Source organism: Misgurnus anguillicaudatus, chromosome 25 (assembly GCF_027580225.2).
Source record: "Misgurnus anguillicaudatus chromosome 25, ASM2758022v2, whole genome shotgun sequence".
Classification (NCBI taxonomy): Eukaryota; Metazoa; Chordata; class Actinopteri; order Cypriniformes; family Cobitidae; genus Misgurnus; species Misgurnus anguillicaudatus.
The window spans coordinates 18,511,219-18,538,171 of NC_073361.2; the positions used below are offsets into that span (position 1 = coordinate 18,511,219).

General features: G+C 37.1%; 1 protein-coding gene and 1 long non-coding RNA gene across 2 annotated transcripts in view; one reads left to right on the forward strand and one right to left on the reverse strand.

Annotated features, from left to right (window-relative positions):
- Nucleotides 1-26,953, reverse strand: part of cntnap2a (contactin associated protein 2a) — a 459,495-nt gene that overhangs the window by 183,835 nt on the left and 248,707 nt on the right. The window contains exons 9-10 of the mRNA XM_073864211.1: nucleotides 16,537-16,686; nucleotides 3,552-3,714 (exon numbers count right to left, since the gene is read on the reverse strand). Coding sequence (XP_073720312.1) covers nucleotides 3,552-3,714; nucleotides 16,537-16,686 — 313 coding nt within the window. The remainder of the gene's footprint in view (nucleotides 1-3,551; nucleotides 3,715-16,536; nucleotides 16,687-26,953) is intronic.
- LOC141362178 (uncharacterized) lies at nucleotides 12,887-13,797 on the forward strand. Its single transcript, XR_012368186.1, has 2 exons — nucleotides 12,887-13,130; nucleotides 13,613-13,797. It is a non-coding gene; the product is annotated as an uncharacterized lncRNA (long non-coding RNA).

Sequence of the window (26,953 nt, forward strand, 5' to 3'; positions counted from 1 at the left end):
CCATTCTGCTTACTGATATACAAATTATGCAACAAATTATAATGATAAATCCTCAAATCCTCTTCATTTACAGTACTGTACCAAAAAAATTTGTAGCCAATTTGACCATTGCGCTCGTAAATGTGCAATAATGGTTTTAATTCAATGAACAGATGACTCAATTGAACTATCTGAAGGGTCAGGTGGATATTAAATTACTATAATATCTATTAGTCTAATCTGATTAGTCGTGATGAAGTCCAAGCAAAGCTGACCCTTCATTTTCTGCCATTTGGAGGCAAATTACTCTTTGCGCAATGGATGAACACATTTGCTCACATCTGTGTGGAATTTTTTTTAACAAAATGAAAGCTTTTCCTATGAAATGATATTCTGGGGAAAGATAAATTATATTTTCATATTCAAAATCATCATCATTCAGAACAACAAATCAACCATATATTTGAAGAGTTTGGTTCCAAAACGCAATAAATCCATTTTGACTAATTTTGGCAAAAATGTGTTTTCTATACCAAGAAAGTGACAAGATGAAAACCACTATTTTCTGTTACAAACTTCCACGTAGCATCTTTAGGTTATAATAACATTAAAAATTCAAATCCATAATTTGATTTTCAAATATGTATTATAAAAACAGATTATTTTTATTATTATTTTTTTTTTTAGTTTTTTTTTCAAATTGCTATAAATCTATTGAATCAATATATAAATGCACATTCATTTTTGCCATGTTATATTCATTTAGTTGACTAGTGGTATACACTGATTAAAAATAAACATTAATAGCGTTAATCAAAACACTTACTTTGTCATATTAAGAACACTGTCATTGCTGCTGTTATATTTGGGACATCGTCGCTGAACTTTGTTTTGACAGCGATCAGCTGTAAAATGTTTTGGTCCTGCTCGATTTTCGTTGACTTTACGTAAAATAATGGAAAGTTTTTCATAAGATCCCTGGGGTCAATGTGTTAGCACGAGAGAAGCTTCATGCTGTCAGGAGAACAAGCAACAGCCGACATTTTTCCTTCGCCCGAGTGCCTCTTACATAAATTATTAACCACCACAGGTTTATCAGTGTCATCAAAATTATTATTTTGTTTTTATTAGTTTGTTGATCTCGAAGTACAAAGTAGATGAGGAAAACTAGGAATCTGTGTGTATTCCTCGCCGCCATTGTTATTTACAATGGTAGAATGGTGCGCTGTGATTTGTTGAGTGGATTTATTGCATTCTGCAAAGAAGGAGGACTGGCGTTTATCGCGTTTTGATGAAAAAGGTAGATGACAGAATAACACAGCGGATATCAGAATTTGTGTAAAATGAAGAATTTACTTTTTAACTCATTCACCGCCATTGACGAGTTATCTCGTCATTTATGAGTTCATATTTAACTAATAAATATGCTTTTCCGGACGAATTTCAAAGTGAAAGTGTAATACCGAATTATCAAAAACGGAAGTTAAAAAGATTTAATGAATTATTTTTTACTGCCTTTATGTTTGATAGTCATTCTGAGTCTGATCTCTCACATAAATTTCTTTACAAAAACGCAATTTTTTAAGCTTTTTGCTCAAAATGTTGTATTTTTGAAGAGAAATATCCATATTTCAGTGGTTAAATTAAGTAGAAAAAGTAAATATATAATGAAACGTTTTTTCCCCATTTTGTTTGTTTGTTTGTTTGTTTATTGTTTGTTTGAAAGCAGAGGGTGTGTTCTTTAATTTGATATAATTTGTATGTTTATATATTTATAGAAAATAATTTTTCCTGCAAGGAATTTTGTGAAAATTTTGTTAAAATCACAAAAATGCAGGTGGGCAACTTTTCTCAAAAAGGCTGGCGGTGAATGAGTTAATACTGACACCATACAATATAGATATAACTAGTAAAAAAAATGGTTTTAATCGCGTTTTGGCTAAAATGAGTACTGCAACAAATACCTTGTCGATAATCACAAATGTTTTGGTTTCATAAAGACGAGAGGAGACCTTGATCATGGATCACCGCTTTGTGAAGGGAGGTTTGGCAGCTGATTTGTAGTTAACATTGAATACATTATATACATATATGAACTAAGGTAATCTACTTGTTGTTTATTTAGCTTGTAAAAGGACTCCGTCTGTAGAGTAATTTGTCACTACGATAAAAAATATGACATACATTCATGAGCATTTACCAAATATGTCGGCAGCAGCAGATGTCACAGAAAATTTCATGAAAATTGTGATAAGTGGGGATTCCTGTAATAATGAAATGTATGTGTAACGTTTAATCTGGAATGCATTATAAGTCACTTTTCCAAAGCATTTAACAATGCATAAGCAAAAAGATTGTAGGCAAGGGACCAGTGGCGGCTCGTGACTCCACATCCGAGGATGCGCTAATTCAAAATAAGTGTTCTGAGTATCGTGTGTGTGGTTCCCTTTTCCAAAATATGTGTCCTGCGTGTCGAGAGATCCTGTGTGCATCACGTGTTTTGTCAATATAAGTGCCTGTGTCAAAACCGTTTATGATAAAACAGACGCTCATGTTTACAAAATACACACAAGACACTCCCTTAAAATTAAACTCTGATTACGCATGAGATTTTGCGAGTATCTGGCAAACGCGATTTCATAAACTCTTTTATCATAAACTACTTAGACGCATCTGCAGCAGGCACTTATTTTGTTAAGACACGTGATGCACACACGATTTCTCAAAGCGCAGAAGACAAATTTTGCAATTACGAACCACATGACGGGCTACATACATGTTGTGACGAACTTCGCATTGTGCGCCCTCAATAAACAAGTCACTGGCCGCCACTGCAAGGGACCATGTAAGAAGTGACGATAAGAGTCATGTAATGATGGCACTGCCGCTTTTAAGCCATTTAGAGGGCACTTTACTTCAAAATGTAACTACACACTATAAATGTGGGTCAAAAAGGGTCGAAGCCAGTCCATTGGGTTATATTTACCCTATGCTTGGTTGTTTCAACCCAAAATGCTGGGTTGTTTTAATTCACTGTTGGGTCAAATATAAAAATTTTCTGGGTTAGTTTAAACCAACAGCTGGGCTCGAGCCTTTTTAACCCAACGCTATGTTGAAAATAACCCAGCATTTTTTAGAGTCATAATGAGCTACTTTAAAAAAAAAAACAGGTTCATTTCACTGCAAAGCATGAATTTCCATTCATCTGCATGTTGTAGAATACAAATTACAACACAATCGGTTGTAACCGTACACTAAACCATAGACAGCAAGAATATGTCAAATCAATATGGAGCAACAGCTCCTTTCCTGTCTATGCGTCTACAAATTCAACAATCTATGAATGAATGGCAGACTTAGCAAAGCACCTTCTCACTGATTCAACTTGAGGTACAAGGGATCCAGATGAAGGTCAGCTCCACGGTGCACAGGCAGACTGTGACAGATCCTGCCCCCGAGACAGATGCTGCCAGTGGGGATAAAGCCACTGTCTCAGTCTGCTGCACCTGATAATCACTGTCTCAGTCAGTGTTTGTTTAATGGCAGAGGAGGGGAGAAGGGCTGTCTCTTACCTGTCAATGATGGCACACATGTCCAGGCTGACGTTCTCGAAGGCGCCGGTTCTTCCCTGCTCCACCGCGGCCAGGTCGGCCAGCTGATCGTCCACATGAATGAGCTGCATGCAACCCTGGAAAGAGCGCTGAGATGGGGATGCTCTGGTTCTTAAGAAATAACCTAAACAAACAGATATACACCAAATGTGAGATCCTTTATATTGTTACATTGTCAGAGACACAATTAGGATAATAGACATTAGCTAAACATTAAATGTAATTTAACAGAAAAATGTTTATGAATAAGATATAAGTCAAATGTCATGGGTCACCCAGGTCCTACTGGAAATGTGTTTTGGAAATGACTCAATGAGTCTCATTCACTAAGCATGCGTACGCACAAATTTTTGTGTGAGATGTGCGTACAGATGTTTTCACGAAAAAAATTGTGATTCAACAAAAACCTTTGTATCAAAATGACTTCTAAATGTACACAAAAATTCAAGAAAACCTAAAACCAATCGTATGCAATAATCACGTAGTAGGCTATAATTATAATGTTTATAATAATGTTGATATAAAATTAACATGATTATATTTGATATTATAATGATCTATATTATTATTATATACATTATATTATACATTATTATAGCCTACTTATATTTTCTACACATATAGAGAAGATGCACATGATGACAAATCTTCATGCTTTCTTCCTCACTTTTTAAATCTCTATATAAAAGCGTCTGCTTAAAGGCGGAGTCCACGATGTTTGAAAGCCAATGCTGATATTTGAAATCACCTAAACAAACACACCCCTACCCCAATAGAATCTGGACCTTCTGTTGATAGACCCGCCCCACACATACGCAACCCGGCAAGGATGTCGGTTAGTAGACACGCTCCTTACTGCTGATTGGCTATAAGTGTGTTTTGGTAGTCGGCCCGTCTCCTTTTCCAAAGCGTTTTTCAAACATCGTGGACTCCGCCTTTAATGCCAAATGTAAACATCATGTAAATGTAATGAGAAGTCCAAACGTTAATCCAAACGTCTGTTTTATTTTAGATACAGATACGCGTCTCTATCATATTAATTAAACGTCTTATTTGTTAATGCATCCAATACTTCTTTAATGTTACTCTGGTGGAGACACAGCACTGGCTTCCTCCAGTGACAGCCACCTCCCAAATAAAAATGCAAAGCAAAACGGAACTAATATAATAAATATCATCATGGATTTCTTTTCTAACTCATTTGCTTCTATGACAAACTGCTCTGAAATTTTCTGTGGACTAGCGCTGCAGGAAAAAAGCCCTTATATGGAGCTGGTTTGGACGCGTTTTATGCAAATTACCAACCTCGTGCACGCGGCCGGTCATGGAGAACACTCCAAATTCACAAACGTATAGTATAAGTATAAGAACAAACTCATGTGCGTACGCACGTGTTGTAAATTAGGTGGAAAGTTTTCATGAGAAGTTCAAGTGTGCGTATAAATACGAAAAATGTACGCAATTATTAGTGAATGAGACCCATTGTGTTTTTACAAAAGCATTGCATGTTATTGTCGTATAAAATAATTGTTCACTCTATACAGTAAAGGTAACGCAATACACAACTATTTTACAAGGTGGCAAATTTGTATAAATACATATAACCTTATTTGTATCTTTCAGTATCTGTTTATGCATCAGTCATGAGTTTCAGGGGGCTTCTTTCTATTCATATATTAATACGTTGTGTATTACCTATAGTACGAATTCACACAAAATCACTACCTTATAAAATAAATATTAGGTTTTCTGTGAGTTCAGGTTGTATAAAACACATTCCTGTTAACTATTTAAAGGTCACATTCTTTCTAATCCCATTTTTTAAACCCCTATTAGTGTGTAATGTTGCTATAATAGCATAAATAATACTTGTAAAATGAAAAAGCTGAAAGTTCACTGCCAGGCGATATATTTTCTTTAACAGAATTCCCCTTTTAAAGCCTACACTGAACGGCCGGTTTGGACTACAGCCCTCTACTTCCTGCTTTAATGACGTCACTAGAACAGTTTTTTGACTAAACTCCGCCCACAGGAATACGTCAGTCGCCAGCTAAGCTAACGACAAGCTAAGCTGCTCTCGAATCACAACAAACTTCACAAACTACACAATCAGAACTCGTTACGTATTTCTGAAGGAGGGACTTCACAAGGAAGACATCAGACCGTTTTTAGGACAGTGACAGCGGTATACAGATATGTCAATTGTGTGAAAAATACCACGTTTTTTACACGTGAAACATGAACACATGTTATATTGCGCACTGTAAACACAATTAAAGCTTCAAAAACACAGAAGGAACGGGACCTTTAACTATTTTTCCACTGTTTCTCTTTTGCAGTGCAACTATTAAGGTTTAATGGGGCTGCTGACTCTGGTATTACAGTTATGGGTGACCCTAAGCTAGAGAGAACCATACTGCCTTTGAGCCAAAGTTAGACTCCAGATTGGGGTGTACGGTAAATCGTTTTGGATGAAAAAGGTCACGATTGCTAAATGTGATCTAATGACACGTCTAGTGTCACAGGTCTGAAAGCTGGACATAAGGACCCTTAACTGAGATAAAACTTATCAAACTAACCTCATTAACAATGTGATATCCGCGACACCACAAAAGGTCATGCACATACCAAACAACAAGCTATATTGAACTCAAACTCATGCTACTAATGAGACTGCAGAAAAAACTACTAAACACGAAATCATTAAAATCATTTTTAAACATGCACTCAACTACACCGAACTGGATATATTCAGTAACTCAATAATTCTCTTCTTCATCATTTCATAAATTACTGAAAACATACGATGCTCAACCTGATTTTGCCAAGTGAGAGATGCCCAAGGGCAACATATTGTGTTGACCCAAGAACAACATTTTCGTAAATAAAACCTAAAACCACACCAAACCCCAACCCTAACCATAACTGAACCCTAAAATCAGAGAGAAGAGATGAGTGAAAAACAATCTGATTGATTGATTGAAATATTGTTCCAGGGTCAACATAAAGTCTACATGGCAAAATCAGGAGAGCCACAAAGGCCCCACAAACATCTAATGTAATGTAAATGTAAGCAGATTCATGAATACATGCTACTGTAAACTAAAATGATAAGATGCATATCTCTACATGGACCACTCATGCAGTTGTAGATACTCATGTAAAAAACACAAACCCTAACAAATCTGCTAAATCTACAGGGTTGTTCATGCTCTTTTTGAAGAGATAAGCTCTTGTTTTCTTTTGCTGATCATCTATTGAGATTTACCCCTGACATTAATCTACAAATAAGAGCATCTAGTGGAAACAGCAACTGCTTGGAGCTCCTTTCAAATATGTACTAGAGGAAAACAAAGTTTTGCAAGTTTGCCGAACCATCTGTCTTGTCTGCTTCCTGCACCTGTCCAAGAGTCTGTATGCCTGAGCAGTCAACAGAAGATGAGGAAAGGGGCTCTGGAAGGGGTGTGGTGGGCGATCATGCTATTCGAAGATGTGCTAAGGGAAATGTGTCCCGCTATAGACGAACAACTGTGAAAAACAAGCGATTCAGGGAGGTCTGTGGTGGCATCTTAATGATTGCCAGGATTTGTGGGTAACTGGGAAGCTGCCAGGAGCCATGGGTGATCAACAAGGGACGCATGAAAAGGCAGGTTTTTGTCACCCACGCTTGGATGTGACTTATCGGTGACTGCTTTCTTTCCATTCTGGTGTGGTAATTAATTGAGGAGAGTTACTTTTCTGACAAGATAACATTGTAAGTTATTGAAAGAAGACCGAAGCGCGACTCAGTCCAATTCAAGGTGCGTGCACGAGTGCGCGTATGCGCTGCAGATAATAATGCAGATATTGGAGAATATCTACTGTAAGATTATTGAGTGTTTATGTGCTTCCATTATAATTCGTGACCAGCAAATGGAATTTAGGGTAGTCTAAAGGGAACCCCCTTTTTTCCTGAAAAGCCTGGTGCATTTGGTGGGCCCTTTTGTTTACTTTGCCATGAATGTTTGTACTGTTTCAAAGGGACACTTTAGCCCATTTTTTGATTTCACCCAATTACAAAGTCATTAAAACAAAAGCTGACCTCCTACAGGTTGATGGCTTTTGTAAACTACAAGCCTGCTACAGATGAACTCTGAGGCCCTTCTATGTTTAATGGTGTCTTCTTTATTACAAAATCCAATCTACTGGCATTTCCCATCAGATATGCATTAATTTGGTGAGGTGTGCCACAAATGTGCAGAACAATCATCTATAAAATAGGTTTTGGGAAACAGTTTCCAACCAGGGGGAAAGTCAGAACAGCGGCAGCTCTTGAGTCAAAAAACAAAGACTTATTCTCACTGTTCAATTGGAAACAGCTAAATATACGTGAGGCACTTATTTTGGAGATTTTCTCTGTACGAGATTATCCCACAAGGTCTTAAATGATTAAATATGTGCGGAAGCTAATAATCTTTTGTTCACATGAGCCAGATATGAGTATCTTGGGTTTTTTGTTAAATCAAGGGAAGAAATGTGTAAGATCATAACTCTGATTTAAAAATGGAATTCATTGTAATATTTATTGCACGTGAATGTCCCACTAGACAGGTTTGAAAAACAATGAATGAGACTTTTTTTTGCTTTAAGGCAGGGGCCTAAACAGAACCTGAAAAGTCTGAGTGAACAAGCTAAAGTACGCGGTAGAGGCGGCAAGCGCAAGTGATTTACATGTTAAGTCAATGCAAAGACGCAAATTGGCATCATGCGGCGCGGTACGCGTGGTAGGTGCGGCGCGAATTGAGCGTTGCCACAGGAAACGCGTGAGTTGAAAAATCTGAACTTCGGCGGATTTCCACTACACATTAACCAATCAGGACCTTGCTGTAGTAGTGACGTGATTACAGGAAGCAAGCATAGTCGCAGAAGCCCCTCCCATGGCGAAAATTTCTGTGTGAATGTCTCAAATAACTAGAATTTCATGCGCGAATAAAGGGAGTAAACTTAAATGTTCCAACTACACACGATTAGCACGTTTTTGCCGCATCTACCGCGGCTGGTGTGAACCCACCATTATGCTGTGTTTACACCAGCCGCGGTAGAGGCGTGAAGCGCGAGTGATTTCAATGTTAAGTCAAAGTGAAGACGCGTTGACACGGGTCTGGAGGTCTCGCGGCATGGATAAGGCGTTTGGCGCGGCGTGGAAGACGCGTTTCTGCCTCATTTGCGAGTCTAGTTCGCGCGAATGGCGCGGTACGCGTGAATGGTGCTTTTTGTGCATTTGTGTTTGACGCGAATTGCCGGCTGACGCCCAAGTTGAAAAATGTGAACTTTGGCGGAATTTTGCGTTGCGTTAACTAATCAGGAGCCTGCTTGCTGCTGTGGCGGCAGCCCCGCCCGGAGTTACTCATTCAACCTGAAGGAACGCTTGAAATTGTCCGTAAGCAGTCACCCGGAGCTATATGACACAAGTTCTTATTTCTATATAGACAAGAATAAAAAGGACCTCGCTTGGAAGAGTGTCAGTGAAAACATCAGGCAACCTGGTAAGTTGTAATACAAATTTCAATTTTGAGTCACGTGATGTTTTTGGACCCACGCCGTTTATTTTCCCCCTATAGTAAGGTTACCAAATACAAACCGGTAACTCTCGATAAATGCACAATCAACATCAGTCGTCTTGCAAACTGACAACCGCATAGCACTTGCCCCTCCCACAAGAAGCGGATTTGCCTCTGACGCGCGTCAAATGCTTGATTTTTCCACGAATCTACTTCGCTCTACACGCGCGAATGCATTCAAACTGTTCAAGCGACCTGTAGGCTCTGCTTTTGCTCAAGTGTAAGGGGAACTCATACTGAATACTTGACACTTTAGAATATAAAACTTTTATGATTTTTATGTTTTTAATACTGAAATGAAATAAAACCCTATTTTGTAATTCTCATCTAATGACGTAAGGACTTCAGTCTCCTCAAAAGAGTTCAAGATGTGAGGGCACACTAAATACTGACTTTTGCCTAAAAAAAAACATTTTGTGCTTAAAATTTCTGTATGTTGGAATTATTGACATATTATTCAGAGTCACACGTCCCACCTCCACAGCTCTGGGAAATAAAAGTCTACCAGTATCAGGGCAATATGTGTGACCCTATAACGAGGACCTTATCATGAACAAACACACATTACTGTATTTGGAGTTAGAGTCATTATATCATAACTAATAAGAGCAATAACCAACCTAAAGAGAAAAGAAGTTCAGTTTTCAATCTGTAAACTGCAAACTCTTTTACTCATCTACATAATTTCTATTTTGGGGGAAACTAGGGCTTTGCAAGGAAAGAAAACTGTGATAAAATTCTCACATGGGATAGTATGCCATTAAGAGTGGCTTAAATGCTAATACTAGTACCATGAGGGATTTCTTTACCATCCTATTTAAACATTGAGGGACTGCTTCCTAAACAGAGATAAATCAAATTGTGGATTCAGTTTCTTCATTCATATTGATGTTGAGAAGCAAGCCCTCATTCATACAATAGGCCAGAAAACAAGCGGCAGGTCCATGCAGAAGAATAAGCAAGATTGCTATGCTGTGTCAATCTGTCAACATGAGAATGTATGTTCATGTTAATGCAATGCGCTACAGTTTCCTGAGTAAGGAGAATGGGATATATATGACTTACCACAGGAACTACTTTTCATGGGCTGCCTTTGGAAATTCAATCTGGCCAGGCAATTTCTTATTGTGCTGCTGACCTTGCCATCGTTTGCACTGACTGATCAGGCTCTGTCTTTGTTGACTATAACACGTTACATTTACAGGGGTCATATGATGGGATTTCATTCCTTTGTCTTTGGAGTGTTAAAAGCTGTTCATTCATATAGAAAATCCGTAAAGAGAGATTCTTGCTAAAAGTAAAGGCTCATCTATGCCTTAATAAAACGCCTCATTCAAGCACGCCTCCATATATCTAGATCACTGTGTGAGAAGATTTGCATAACACTGCCCAAATGTATAAGCATAGTACACTGTGAATAAGTCACCATTGTCCTACCTGTTTTGAAAAAAAAAATCCACCATCTGCCAATGGTCAGCCATATAATCCAGGCTCAAAATTGACATCATGGATAGACCCAAAGGCTATATTACACGACTTTTTAAATCTGAACTATTTATAAAATAACAGGCATCACGCTAAATTACCAGACCACAATCTACCCAACTGTCCAACTGTTGTAAACACAACAAACTCAATAGTAACAGAAGCCTGGCTGCTCACTGCATGACATACACAGAATTCAAAGTTATGCAGCATCAAACACCAAATTTATTTTAAAGATGACGGTTGATATCTTCGGACTAGCTGAAATCAAAAGAGTAAAAAAATCTGTAGCCGTCTGCCCTGTGTGACTTTCTGTGAAATCAGTGGGGATGTTTAAACTAACAAAGCAATGTTTTGATAGTGTCACAGTATTTACTTTTTTTTCAAGGGAAACCTACAAATATCTTGCTTATAGTCAGGCAGGGATAGAAAGTATTTCAAAATAAAAAATAACACACAACTTTTACATTTACATTTATGCATTTGGTAGATGTTTTTATCCAAAGAGACTTAGTGCATTTAAAGGGATAGTACACCCAAAAATGATAATTCTGCCATCATTTTCTTACTCTCATGTTGTTATAAACCTGTATCAAATTCTTTGTTCTGATGACCACAAAGGAAGATATTTTGAGGAATGTTTGAAACCAATCATGAGCCCCACTGACTTTCAAAGTAGGAGAAAAAATTACTATGGAAGTGAATGGGGCTCATGATCGATTTCAAACATTCCTCATAATATCTTCCTTCGTGTTCATCAGAATAAAGACATATATACAGGTTTGTAACAACATTTGAGTGAGTAAATGATGACAGAATTTAACTATTTTTATCAGTATGTGTGTTTTTTGGGAGTCAAACCTACGGCATTTGCGCTGGTAACACAATGCTCCAACAACTAAGCTACACGAACAGTCATGAAACACTTAAGCTAGCAGAAGTTTTTGAGTGTTACAGTCAATCTTCACAATTAGTTATACTTAGTTTGATTTTATAATACATATCTAAAACTTTTTAAATGAAGATATATTTACTTGATAAGCAAAATGACCCAAAGTATATAAAAGTGACTTTATGCACAAGTAAACAAGTAAAAATATCTGCCAAATTAACTTAAGTTTATTAAATCAAGCTTATTTTTCTTTCCCTACGGACAGATATTTGACCTGTTTTAAGTATAAAATACAGCTGTTTTCTTCTTTTTTTTTTATAAAACAACACTTAATGTCTTATGTGCGTTCACACCAGGCGCGGTAGAGGCAGCAAAAACTTGCTATTCGGGCGTAGTTGGACACTTGAACATTTTGAGTTTACTTGCTTCATTCGTGCGTGAAAGCCACACATGAAATTCTAGATATAGTTTTTAAAAATTTTGTAGTGTATGTTTACACTACTTCCACGTCTGGTGTGAATGACACATTAAGTAAATCTCAATTAAAAAAATTTGATTTTTATACTGCACTGTAAAAAATCCAATTAATGAAATGTTGGAAGGGCAAAAATATATAAGTTAAACCAATTTTCTTGTTTGGGCTTAGTTGAGTAGACATATTATTTTAAGTCTAGATAAATCTGTGTTTAAAACATTAAGTGAATGGTTATTTTCAAATTCAGTCAACATTCAGAATGGCTATGTTGACTGAACTAATTAAGACAAATCTGGTCAATATGTGGACTTATGACAGCTATGTTTCCTGACAACAAAATGCTCATAATATTACTGTTATTTGGTAACAAAATGTAATTTTAAGAGTTGTTCAGGCGTGAATGTATGTGCTTTAAGTTTAAATATGCGGTCGGTTAATATAGATAGCGTCTTTTTAAAAATGTGCTCGGACACTTTCGGACGGAGATGAGCTCCAGAAGAGCTCCAGAAAATCACAGACACTTAAGCGCTCACACCCCGCCCAGCGCAGCCTCGCCTCGGCAAGCCCATCAGAAATCGACTGCTGGCTCTGATATCTCTGTGGCGTTTAAACATGCGATTTAATTCATTTTAATTTCTTATACTTAATAATAAAAGGTTTACCGGTATGTTTTAAATCATATTTTAGGATTGCACTTAAATGATATCGCTGTTGAATGATATTTCATATCTTTCACATTTGTTATAACTGGGCTGCGTACTGCCTGCGAATTTGAACTTCAGAGCTGAAGGTGCGAGTGGAGAAATAGTCCCAATATCATAACAATCTTAAATACAACTTCTAAATATACCCGTGTGTGTAGTACCCGTGTGCGTGCGTGTGTGCGCGCGCGCGTCCTCGCGCGTGTGCATGTATGTATGTATGTATGGGCGTGCGTCTGTGTATTTTGAATTTAAAATGTTTTAACTCGGAAGGATCTGGATCACAGGTCATTTCATCTGAGATCAATCCGCACGCAACAGCTGGAATCACTTACTGGTTCACACAAGGAAGGACACAAGTCACCCGTTTCCTCAAGTTCACGTCAGGTAAGTGTTTGTAATTAAATGTTAATTTTAGAGTATATTAATTGGCAAAGACGCAAATACTCGACGTTTTTGTAATTATATTTTTGTAAAGATATATTAGAAGTGTGTTATGTTATGTGACCGAAGTAAAGTGGAGCTATTTTAGTTAAGATAAAAAGCCTGGATATAGGGTTGGTTTACCGGACAGAGTTTACTCGGTCTTTATTATAATTGGGACATTTTTACAAACAAACCTTATATAATACAATACTGGCGTGCATTTTGAGACAAAACAATAGCACTCATATGTTAAGAGATGTCAGTAAGTTATTTTAGTCAGTGAAAAGCCCTGTCCGAGAAAAGCGCCCAATAGTGTTTAATTACTGATGTCTGAGGGAAATTTGGCCTAACATTAACGTTATTTAGGGAATAAAGTCTTTCACCGTCAAGCTTTATTATATTAAACATGTATTTATGTATGTTTGTGTGTTTATATTCCTCAGAGGGATACATAGCGAGACAGTCTCCGCTTGGACTGGCTGAGGAAAGTCTCCTAAATGGCCCTGGAGATGTTCTGACTGACTTTGGAGGCTTTTTGGACTGTTTTATGCCCTCTATTTAAAGACTTAATTCTGTATGTTCAGTCTGTATGATAAGTGAATAAGTGAATAAAAAGGTTTTGTTTTTATGTGACTGAAGTTAATTATTTTGTTTACAACACCAGCATAAATTATTTGATAAATAATTTAAAAATTTTATTAAAAAAATCCCAAATAATAAATATTAATTGAAGTAACACATAAAACATTGAGTGAATACTTAAATTTTAATTGACAGAGTCTTTGCTGTAAGTTTTTAAAGATTCAACTGATTAAAACATTTTAGTTGAATGAACTATAAAGCTAATTGAGCCAACATACTTTTTTATATTTGAGTCAAATTTGGGCCAACTAAAAAACATCAATCCAGGTAACACTTTGGAGACAGAAATTGAGTGAACGTAAAATTTCTGTGGAACTAGTTACTAAAAAATAATTCATTGAGCCAACAATTTATTTTTTACAGTGTGGAAAATAAAATAAAATTTTGTAGTGTATGTTTACACTACTCCAACCCAAATTTTAAAATGTTATATAACAGGTCCATGTATGTTTTTTTGTGCTCTAAAAGCTCCAATCACTAGTAAACAAATCAGTGCAGATTTATCGCTTCCCTGAAAAATACTAGTGATGGATGAAGCAGTATGATTGATAATAATAGCAGCTTGCAGGTAAAACAACAGAAGCGCAGGGAGAAGAGAAGCTTTTGATCTCGTTTTAAGGGCTGTCATGTGTAAATGCGCTGTCGGCAGAGCCAGACCTAGAGTCAAGGGACTGCAGTTCTTACCTCATTTAGCTCTTTTTGAAGATGTGCTAGTCTGATAAAGCTATCAGCCGTGCAATCCCTTAGCCTAAACAGTCAGTCAGGTTGATAGCTCCAGACACTGCTGTCTATCCGAACTGCTGGTCTTCCTTTGCATACTTGCCTCTCTGTGCTGCTGCCCACTTTCTTATCTACGACTTTCTGCCAATGGCCTGATTGGACAGATGGTTTGGCTGATGAGGGCACTGGGTGGGTATGTTTCTATTAGAGTGGGGAAATAAGCTTGTGTGGTGACATGTAACTTTGGATCTAACACTTTAAAAGGAGGTAAAAAGGTCACTGTGTGCTCTCAGTGTAATAGAATGAAAAGATGTGTGCTTTAAAAAGTTCTGATTGTTCTTTTAGAGCAAGTCATAAAAAAGAGAAAGAAGCACTCCTGGCTTTGCAGAAGCTCTAATCCAAACAAATCAAGTTGAAATCTTTGTACTGACCAAAACCAAGACAACTTTGTGACATCTACTGAAGTTTTTGATTGTCAGCTTCAAACTGTGAGAAGCCTGGCTTTTGCTCATCTCCGACTCATCTCAGTCACACCATGTGGCTCTAAGTTTTTTCTAAAAGGTACGGTTATAGCTTTGAGTGGATTTTAAATAAATAATATGTCTGATACATGTTTTATTCATTCGTACCTGCACATCAAAACTACACTGACATTCCAGCCATCATAAGAGTTTAAAGAGATAGTTCACCCACAAATGAAAATAATGTCATTAATGACTCACCCTCATGTCGTTCCAAACTTGTAAGACCTCCGTTCATCTTCAGAACACAGTTTTAGATGTTTTAGATTTAGTCCAAGAGTTTTTATACCCTTCATTAAAAATCTACGTATGATATACTGTCCATGTCCAGAAAGGTTATAAAAACATCATCAAAGTAGTCCATGTGACATCAGTGGGTCAGCTAGAATGTGTTAAATACATTGTCTTCTCTTCTGCGTCTGTTGTGAAGCCCATGAGTGAGACTAAAGTCACGTGACTGCAGTGACACGGATGACTTGTTATCCTCAGACATGTTTGCAAAGTTTTTTTTAAACTTACAGCGTGCGTCTCCCTCAGACTGTAAATGAAGCCCGGGCGCACAAAAAAAAAACAACAAAAAACAGCTGGGGCGCACCAGATAACACGTCAGCCGTGTCACTGCAGTCGCGTGACTTTCGTCTCACGCATGTGCATGTTTTATTTGAACCAAAATGGATTGTCGATGCTTCAACACATTCTAACTGACCCAGCGATGTCACATGGACAACTTTGATGATGTTTTTATTAGCTTTCTGGACATGGACAGTATACCGTACGTAGATTTTAAATGAAGGGTATAAAAACTCTCGGACTAAATCTAAAACATCTTAAACTGTGTAAACGACATGAGGGTGAGTCATTAATGACATTATTTTCATTTTTGGGTGAACTATCCCTTTAAATACAATGGAAGCACAACCTACAACATTTACACTAATCAGGCCAACCAATTATTTCTTCCTTTAAGCAGATCATCCCTTTGTTAATTGACATACGATATAAAAACATAAAAGCATAACATAGTCTGAGTTTGGGGTGTAGTGTTGGCAGACCAGAGCCAATTGTGATTTTTTTCAAAGCTATAATGCAATAGTAATATGATCATTCATACTGTATTTGTCTAACCTTAATATTTAAATGGGTAGACTGAGCAACTCATGTCTAAAATACCTTTAATTCATTTAAAAAACTTGAAGCCGCACTTGGTGGGTGTAATTCTATGTGAATACACTCAGTTTAATTCAGTATTATTGTTTTTAAATCGAATTAATTAAACTGAAAAGTAACTTGCATTACATTTTTTAAAAAGTAACTCAAATATGAATGTGTACATTTATGTCATGCGCTACTTTACTTGTTACTTTAGAAAAGTAATATTATTACGTAATGCGTGTTACTTGTAATGCGTTACCCCGAACACTGCTCAATGCATTTTCCAAGCAGCTTGCCCAAAACTGTGTAACGTAATGAATGTCAAAACTCGCCTCCAAAATGGTATGTGCTTCCTGTTGTGATCTGGACGGGTGAGTTGCTTCTCACAGCCGATGCTTCGTCGCCATCAATGGTCAGCATGGCAAAGTTCTCCTTGGCCAGGAAACGAACATCATGCCATTCTCCATCATTCAGATCAGAACCTACATCAAAAGAAAATTGCATTAACCATGCATTAAATTGCATTTTTAAAAAAATTGTGCAAAAGCGTGGATTTTATTATAATGCAAAAGTGTGAATTTTATTACTTGTTTCTCTGGCATCAAACCCACGACTTTGGTGTTTCTAGCACAGTGCTGTCATACTTAAGTTTTATGAACTACAACCAAGATGACACACATTTTAAAATCTACATCATACATTGACCTCACAATCATTTAGCCACAGAAGTACGACATCAATTTTCTACAGTCTGCCCTTCTTTCACTCTGATTATCCTTCATTTAACTTGGCCATCACCTATTTCATATTAAGATGAATTAAGCTGCTAGCATCAAATATTACATCTGTGGTTATACAGGGAGCTCATTCAAGGGCGGTCCAGGTTAACAAACCCGCAACAGCTGCTGAAGATTGATAAATCAGAGAGCTGTTATTTACTCTGATGCCATCATGAAGGGCAAAAGTCATCTGAACATAATAACCATGTTGGTGCTTGCTCAGAAGAATGAATTCTCCTCTACCATTAATCATGAACTGGTGGAAAGACATTAGCACATTGAAAGCCCCTAGTGACCAGTTTACCTATCTGTCACACACCACAAAACATCGAACAACTGGTCTCTCCTTCCCACCCCGCCCTTTCTCTCTCATGGTACTTGGCACAAACAAGGCCAAAATACCTTTCACGCCATTACCTCTGATGTATTTGTCTCGCAAATGTAAGGGGCGTGCTTAAATGCCATACATCAGTTTCTTTGTACATATTGTGCTTATGCAGGTTTTAAAGAATGGCGTGACAAACAGCTGGACGTGCCAGTCACGAGAAAATCCGTTGGACAGTTGGAAAAGCAGATGGCTTTTGTGTGTAAAACAAATTATGTTAAGTGACATACCACGCAACATCAAAAGAATGTTAGTACCTTGTCTAAGAATTGGGCATACAAAGCTGATGAGGTTAAGGTGTAAACTATCTGCGATTTAAAACAACAACAACAGGCTGACAGAAGACCAGCTGTTCAGATTGAGTTCATGGTTAAAAGAATAAGCAATTATCTGACTGAAAATCTGCCGCTTTTACTGTAGGAAGCTATTTCTACTTCAGTTGATTTTTAAAATGGACTTTTACTGGTGTAACCTATAGTGCACGCGGATGCAGGCAGCTAAAAACTGAGAGCTGATTACACTATGGGCCAGAATGACTAAACATGGCAAATTAGCGAGATGTTAAAGAACACAGGCGCAAAATCTTATTTCCATAATGACCAACATAATCTATCAAGAGCAGTGCAAATTAGCATAGGGTTTAAGACATGTTTTATTTAGGCGTTAAATAATGGTGTGAATACCAGTACATTTACAAATGCATACCTGCGTGATTCATTCAAATAATCTCCTATAAATTTAGCATCTGAACGGAAAACTCCTACAAATGCATATGCAATAAGGTCACAAAAACAACTGTGTACACGCCTTTTCAGCACTAATTTTTCAATGCTTGGCTTCAGTAAATCCTGATAGGCATTTGCTCTGCCGCAAGCTGTTAGTAAATTTGGCCCTATGTATCTATCCAGATTAGAAGCAAGTTTGTATAGTGTTGACTATTCAGGTTCAAACCTCATAATTTTAACAAAATAAAAGTTTAACAAAATAAAACCACATGCTGCCACTTTGCAGCTGACATAACAGATGAGGATGGTGTTGATTCACTTGTGTTACCATTGGTGATGAAAACCTTTCTTGCAGTACAGGTGCGATGAATAAACACATACCCCCGTTTCACTGACAAGGCTTAAGGCTAGTCCTAGACTAAAACACGTTTGAGGTGTCTCAACAGAAAATAACTTTAACACGGTAGCTACTTTTCATAGGTCGGTTAATTGTGCCAGAAATAATGGCGATAGTCGATATTATTGTCTTTTTAAGACCATTTTATGTCACTGATTAGATATGACAATAAAATAGCTTAATAATGCAAGAGCATCCTTTCTAAGAACACAACGTTGATTTTAAGAATATTAAGATAGAAAATATGAAATAATAATATGAAATTGGAATGTAAGAAAAAAATATTTTCTAAATATTTAAAACACAAATAAATATGATTAAATATGCTTTTCAATTTTAAACAGCTTATAGATCGTTCAGCTTCACAGGGTTAATGTATTTAGACGAGTGTTTGATTGCATCTGTTAGTATGCGCCAATATGCACGGTCAGTTTATACACCTCAGATCTAAACACTGAATGTTATGATTATATTTCAGATGACTTTTAATTTGTATAGCTCTTTTCATTGCCTCAATTTTTGAACAGAGTAGAGATGCTGGCTCGTTTACGTAAATTTCCCCTCCTCACGTCGGAGGTGCGGGTTGTAACTTAGCTTTAAATCCAAATCCAGTCAGATGTATTCTTTCAAACGGTATGTATTCACCATAAAAACAAAACATTTCTGCATGAGTAGCTTTCTCTTCGTCTGTCACTGTCCTCTCTCTCTCTCTTTCTCTCTCTGTGTGTGTGTGTGTGTGTGTGTGTGTGTGTGTGTGTGTGTGTGCGTACGCGGATCTAAGGGTCCACATGTGCGCGCATGTGCGTCCACTCTTCTGAGACAAACATCAGTAAAAAATAACAGAGGCAATCGTCTAAAATGCTACTGATGTTCATTTTTTTTGCAAACAAACACACATGTACACACCATGGCAATTTATTGCCTCTAAAAAACTACCAACGTCATGTTCACATATTGCTCAATAAGTCGATATAGTCATTATCAACATCTTTTTCTAATGTTTTTTAAAAATCTTAATTTAACTAAGGCATAGTCCTGGTTATAGCTAAGCCTTGTCTGTGAAACCAGGCCATAATGTGTTTAAATTAACAGTTTGAGTAAAAAAGTGCCTATTCAGCAGACCTCGAGTAGCAGCATTCTGTGTAATTTAACCTTGATATCTTTAATATAACAGTCTAATGCCATATTAAAGACTGAAATCAATGTAAAATCAATTAATGCTGCTAATCTCCTAATTAGATTGTGCTACTTTAGTCTGGATTTTACAGACAAGGTCACTGACAAGATCGTACAGCTCAGGTGGTTAACTCTTTCCCCGCCACTGACGAGTTAACTCATCAATTAAGAGAATGAGTTGGCTGTTTCTCAATATGCGTTCTTCAGCGATCTTGCGTCCTTGTGTTCTCGCTCTACGTCATCATTAATCGTCGAAGTTCAATTCCAATTCTCAATTCTCACTTTGGCGTGCATGATACGCCAGTCCTTCCCATTCACTTAAACGGTGTATCTTTTTTGTCGTTTTATTTATTGGTTTCTCTTTTTTTTGTTGTTGCTTTTTTTACCATTTTCGCTTGGGTTTAGGGTTAGAACAACTTTTTGTTATATAAAAATGACATCCTAACCCAAACCCCAACTCCAACCCCAACTCCAAGCGACCATGGCTTAAATATGGACAAAAACATTGAGAAACCTGTATATTAAATAACCTCATTAAGCAAATCTAAAATCTAACCCTAAACCCAAGCGAAAATGGTTTAAAAAACAGAAAAAAATTAAGAAACCAATAAATAAAACAACAAAAAAAGATGCCCCGTTTAAGTAAATGGGAAGGACTTGCGTATCATATGCACGCCAAAGTGGAATTTGGCATTTGTATTGCACGATTTTTACACTTCGTGCTATTTATACGCATCTACGTGAGACTGGGTAGCAATTCTTGCAAGTGCGTTCTGTGTTCTCGCGACCTTCTTCCGAGATCGCCTGGCAAGACCGATCTCCACAAGAATGCAAGTCCATTCCTTGCGCTCTTGGAATTGAGAAACAGCTGTTTATTTCCGGCTTTCCGTAATACCAGTATTATCCACAATGTGCCAATTTCGCAACTTACAAAACGCGGAAGTATCGCCCTAGGGCAAACAGCTGTATGTCTGTGTAAGTTTTGAGGATCGTTCTGCATCTGATCTCTATTAAAAGTCCTTAAAAAAAAATTTATCTCAGCTTTTTGCTCAAAATGTGGTGTTTATGAAGAAACCCACCCATATTTAAGAGGTGATAAAAAGAAAACAAATGAAGGTAAGATGAAACATTTTTTTTGCTTGAAAGCATGGCTCTGTTCTTTCATTTGATATATGTTTATATACTTTAAGTAAAATATTTTCTGGAAGTCATTAAACTTTTGTGAAAATCATGAAAAATGCTGACGCTGGCTGGGAAAGAGTTAAAGCAACACTAAAGACTTTTTGCTCTTTGCTCCCCCTAAAGGTTAGAAGCGTAATTGTTCATTACCACTGTCGTAAATACTGCAGCATAGCTGGCAGTGGCTCTGATTGGATTGTAGGTCTGCCGTAAAGCAAGTTTTTGTATTTCTCACTCGAACTACAGGACCTGATGGTTGGAAACTTCTTTAGTGCGATTTTGGCCGATAGAGGGCTGCAAAGCGAATGTGAAAGTGTCATTCACCCTGTTTTGAGTGGATGAACCACTGAAACCTTTTTTGGAAATGTTATTTTAAGGTAAAAAAAACTCTTTGGTGTTGCTTTAAGCTGGTCCACAGTGGTCTAAGCCGTTTTACGTTCAGCTGAACGATACAGGTAACTGCGTTCACAATCCTGTGACCACTTGCAACACTGTTCACACGCACTTTTTCACAAACTTTCAAGGATTTCAGACCCGTGGGAACCCTGAATTATGACGACTAGGTGAGCATTATATCACCTAATTAATATTAATGAGCTAGGCTAATAAGGTTTCAACAGTTTTCTCCTCCAGTTTTCAGAGTCCTCAGATGATCTGTAATTAGGTCAGAATGTGAGCTCATCTTCATGTACATTCTGCAGTCTTTACTTACTGCCGCATATTAATTAAGAGAGGAAGAAACCCTCTGTTAACACTATGTGGGTACATTACTTAACTACCTGCTTAATCAACTTTCCCATGATGACTTTCAGCTCCTCACCATCTCACACACACTTTTATCTCTTACTTCTGACCTAAACAGACTCCACCGAAAGTGTTGCTATACTCGATTGAGGGGGCTTCAGCTCTCCTGCCTCTCATCTCAACACCTCTACACCTGCGGTTAACTGAGCTGTCAGAACTCATCTCTCTTTACATAAGTCGAAAAACAGCAGTTTCAGACCGATATTTGGGATTTTTTACTCTGCAATCCTTCACTTTCCATGTAATAAAAAATGTAAAGTTTCCACAACTGTGACAGAAACATTTATCACCTAAATGCTTTCAGCTTCATTGAAACCACAAAATTAAAAAGCAACCAAATGCATCACCATTTATGATTCTTTATACATCTGCTACTGTAACACACAGTAGATTTTAATTGGTTCATTAAAAACCTCTCAGTCAAGCAAGATCCAAACCCGCAACTTTTCACATTAAGCCAAGTTATACATCATCTCATGTTTGGGTTTGGGGCTGATCCTTCCCTACGGCTTCAATTCTGGATTTACCCCTGGACTGCTTGTAACAGGTACAGGAGATGATCACAGGCAGCTTTCAAGAGACTTAGTACAAGATTAAAAGGATAACCAACTTACCTAATCCTGCCATCACCAACCAAACGGTCTATGATAAATGCCTGGTGGATTTCCAGCAGACAAGTCCATTAAAATTTGAATGACATTTGAAGGATTCGGTGCCCTTTAAAAAGCAGGTGCATCCTCATATGAGGTTCAAAGGCAGTGATGCAATTACCGGGATACACAGCCCCTAGCTCTATTTGTCATCATGGCAAGTCTGATATTTGAGTATATGGGTCTGGGTAACTCTGGAAAAGGCTCTCTTCAACTCAAGCCAAGAAGCCCCAGATGCAATAATGTCATCAAAAAGGATTGCTTGGAAAGTTTCCTCTTCCTCACTTTTCATAGACACCAGTCCATGATTAAGGGTGGTCTGTGCCAGTAAAGAGCGCTCCTCGGAGTCCAGGAATTTCCATGATGTTTGAAAGTGTCTTTTTTCACTGGCACAATAAAATGCATCTACTATTCTGAGTAAAAACCCAATGATAATAATTTAAGCACATTTTAAGACCGCATACTGTTTAATTCATACCTAGAGGCTGACCTGGACCAAAGCTACAGTTTTCTCTTGACTTTGGCCTGTTAAGGTCCATTTCTTGAGGCGCAGCCTGTGGGCTCCTGGGGACGGAGCTTAGACTTGCCATTATTGTTCGCAGAGGCTTTTGTGAGGGATGTAAAATACACAAGACCACTCGTGGCCTTCACACATTCATTCTCAACAAATCATAAATAGTGCCAGCAATTGCTGTGTAAAAAGCAACTGGCTGCATTTCTCAATTGGTCTAAAAGGCCCGAACAAAGAAGCAGGGATAAATGTGTTACTTTAAAGTATAATTCAAAATGAAAGGTAATGGCATATTTAAAAAATAGAAATGTGATATCATATCCTGCCTGTGAAGAAACTGGAGCGATGTTCCACCAATGTGTTTTAGTTTTCTTTACAGGGTAAAATAAAATATTTTATAGCAGTAAGTAATGAAATGCATTTACTGTAATTATACATACAATAACTTTTATGAGCCCCAAACACGCTATTGGTTAAACCAACATTGATGTGTTGGTCTGGTTGGAGTGCTTTGATAAAGCCGCAGGGTTTACACTTGTAAAACAACTTACAATTAGTTGTCTCTGCATACTATTAAGCTGGAAAAGGTGAACATTTAAAGAAAATACACACTCTGCTTTTACCTTTTTTCTTACCAAGTAATTCATATTAAAGGGAAGCAAAAGTTACAGTTAAATAACTCAGTATATGTCAAAGGATGTCTGGTACTGTGCCGAGAACATCGGATATTTCAGCAGAAGCCGGAGGGATAAAACTGATATTCTCTGCTCGCAGTCACCTCCAGATATCACATTGATTTTTGAATTCATCGCTGCCCTGAAGGGAACAGAAAAGCACGAGAGGAACTCCGCTTATTTCCGACTGATCAAATTTAACCAGGGACGTGGCTCTGAAATAGACAAACCTACTGTTTTTCAACCGTAAACTGGAGAGGGTTAAGCGAGGTCAAAGCTTTTGAGTATTACAGATTTCTTGATCTTAGACAATAACAAATATCAAACAGAATAGACAATAAACCAAAGTAAACTGTTACTGTCACATAACAGACACTATGAATGTAAGAAGCTGAGATAACCTAGACTGCAATTTCCAAATCTCATACAGGAGACAGTAAAAATAGGTACATGACTGATTGTGCTATGCATTTTGTATGAGCCAAACAAAATGACTGATCTTAAAGCCTTCCTGAGACATCTGTTTATTTTAGCCGAACACGAAGAGATGCAAACAGGAACCGGGAGTTATTTACGTACGTAAAAAAGCTGTTGAGAAACAAACAGTGTGGCTTTTGAGTTTGCTGTGAACAAACATCACTGAAAAAATCAATGGATTATTGTACAACATCCATCATGATCTTCAGTGTTGGGTGTAACGCGTTACAAAGTAACGCGTTACTGTAATAATATTACTTTTTTCAGTAACTAGTAGTGTAACGCATTACCCGTCTGAAAATTGTAATATTATTACAGTTTTCCCGAGCTAGTTACTTGCGTTACATTCGCCAGTAGCACCTTCATCACACAAAGGCACACAACACAGAGAACAAAAGGGAAGTGGAGGAGGGCGTGAATGGAACAGTGATTGGTCTAAGTTTGGCATGAGGTATCATTTACCATCACCGATTGGTCGACACCCGGCAGCCAGCAGCAGAGCGGCACACTCAAAGACAGATCGGGAAAATGGAAGCGTCAACAACGGCAAGCTTTTTTTCAGAGGAAGGTTCGCTAGTTTCGACGGGAGGAGATTCAGTCATTATTTTATTATGTTCAACGGAAGGAAAATAACTTCAAATGACGGTGAAGTGCACACTCTTTAATGTTTCTCCGAACGCTGTGCCCCACGTCCGGTAGCGGGTAAGGAAGCCAGCAGTAATTTTTATGTTGTATTAAAATGTGGTGTATTTACGGTGGGTTTCCTCGCCGTGGAGACCTTGATGAATGTGAGGTTATGCCACGGTCCCCCGACGCTCATTTCATTGTTTGTTTGTATGTAAACAGGGGTTGTGTGCAGGTTGTTTATCCCATCAATTTTGTATATCAATTTTACCGTAATTGACGAAGGCTGTGTCTTTAGCTTGAGTGATTTTAATGATATTTATTGAATTGATTGTGTATTTATTACTTTGCGGTGTTAAATTGATATATTTATATGTTTGGGTGTTGGATGAATTTGCTGTGCATTGCTGTGTATAGTGGGTGGGTAAATAATGTGCACTAACATCATGGTATCCCCCTGCTAAGAATACAGAACTCTTGGAAGTCTTAATCAGGAAATAATTTATTGTGAACCGTCATTCTTTTATCAGCTGTCCATTTAAAGGTGTCCATCTAAAAATAATTGCAACCTGTTGTCATCCCTGTATTTTGAATGAGTAAATTGTTATCAAATTTAATCTAATAAAATTGTAACTTTTTATTGATTTGGGAGTTTTGTGTTTGGATGTTTTCTTGGCCGTGGCTTGCCCAAATAAACATTCTTGCCCAGAAAAAAAATGAAACTAGTAATATAACTAGTAATATAACTAGTTACTTGCTCCAGGGAGTAATAAAGTAAAGTAAGGCATTACTATTTTGGAGAGTAATATGTAATAAGTAATATATTACTTTTTTGAGTAACTAACCCCAACACTGATGATCTTTCACTAACTTTAAATTCAGAACATGAACTTTATTCGCAGTGTATAAGAAAATTAACATCACCTCTCCTGCACATACTGTAAATTTGCCAGTCTACGCACGATCTCTACCTGGAGACACAGCATATACAATATATACAGTTTCTGAAACGAATCTACATAAAACCAGGTTTTAAGAGTTTTTAGAGAAGCAAAAACATTCAGTATCAGATTGCATCTACTACTATACCCCATGAGCGAAAGTCCACAGAAATGATGCAAATGCTTTCTATTGAAGAAATAATATCAAACAATGTGCTGGGCTAAATCCATGGTTTGGTAAAATATGGACAAACCCAGCCATTTGGTTTAAATTAACCTAAAAAATGTTCATATTCTACCCAACCATGGGCTGAACAGGGTTTCTGTAGGTTTCACCTAGTCTAATTTAAGACTTTTAAAGACCTTTTTAAGGCCATAATGAATGAAATTTAAGACCTATATCACGACAATGAAGTCCAATTTTATAGTCCAGTGTTTACATGTATCCATGTGGCTTTTTTAGAACTTTTTATCTTTCATGACAAAAAACAAGATGTATTTTCTAGAGGTGACAAGATACTTGCTCCACAACATGAAATGAGATTGGGTTCACGAGAATAAGATCAGACAAGATTTTTACACTTTGCTGATATTAAGGCGAAGTTTTTCACCTTAAACCTCATACAAGGTTTTAAGAAATCCCCAATGATAAAATATATGAAGAAAAATAACATTTCAATGAACTAAAATCACATTATTTTTAAATGTTTTAACCAACCCTTGGGTGTTTTACTAACAGTTATTTTGGTAAATGATGATGATCAAGTAATATGAGATTTTTTGGTAATAAAAATAGAGCTAAATGGGAAAAAGCATTTAGGATGACAAAAAATGAGACAATAATAATTGGTTCAAATAATGTATCATGTCTTATTTATATTAGGAAGTTTCAGGAGTTTTTAAATATATAACTTACAAAATACTTTACTGATGTGTATCTTGAGACAAAACAATGGCAGGGAAATATTTTATGGCAAAAATAGAAATAGTTAAATTGATGAGACATTGGCGTGTCTAATGCACAGGATATGCAAGCAGTGGGCTTTCATGCATGACAGAGTAAAAGACCACACCATTAAATTCTTATATATCATATAATACTTAGATATTTACATAGACAGAGTAAACAAATTAGAATTAAACAAAGCTTTTAATGTTTTAATTCAGAACTGTTAGAATTAATCAGCAAAGTATTACCTTTGTGCAAACGGGACAGGCATCGTTTTATTTGAATACAATTTTTTGTGTATATTTGGGTTAATGTGGTTTTACTTATTTATTTGTATAATCGAGAATGAAACCAGGAGTAAGGGAAATAAAGTGTGTTAGACCTATTATCAGATCCACCCTCCGGAGCAAAGGGGGCGCTAATGCACCTATAAGCTGGATGTCAACCACCGTTAAAAGAGAAGAACAAGACAAGCTTT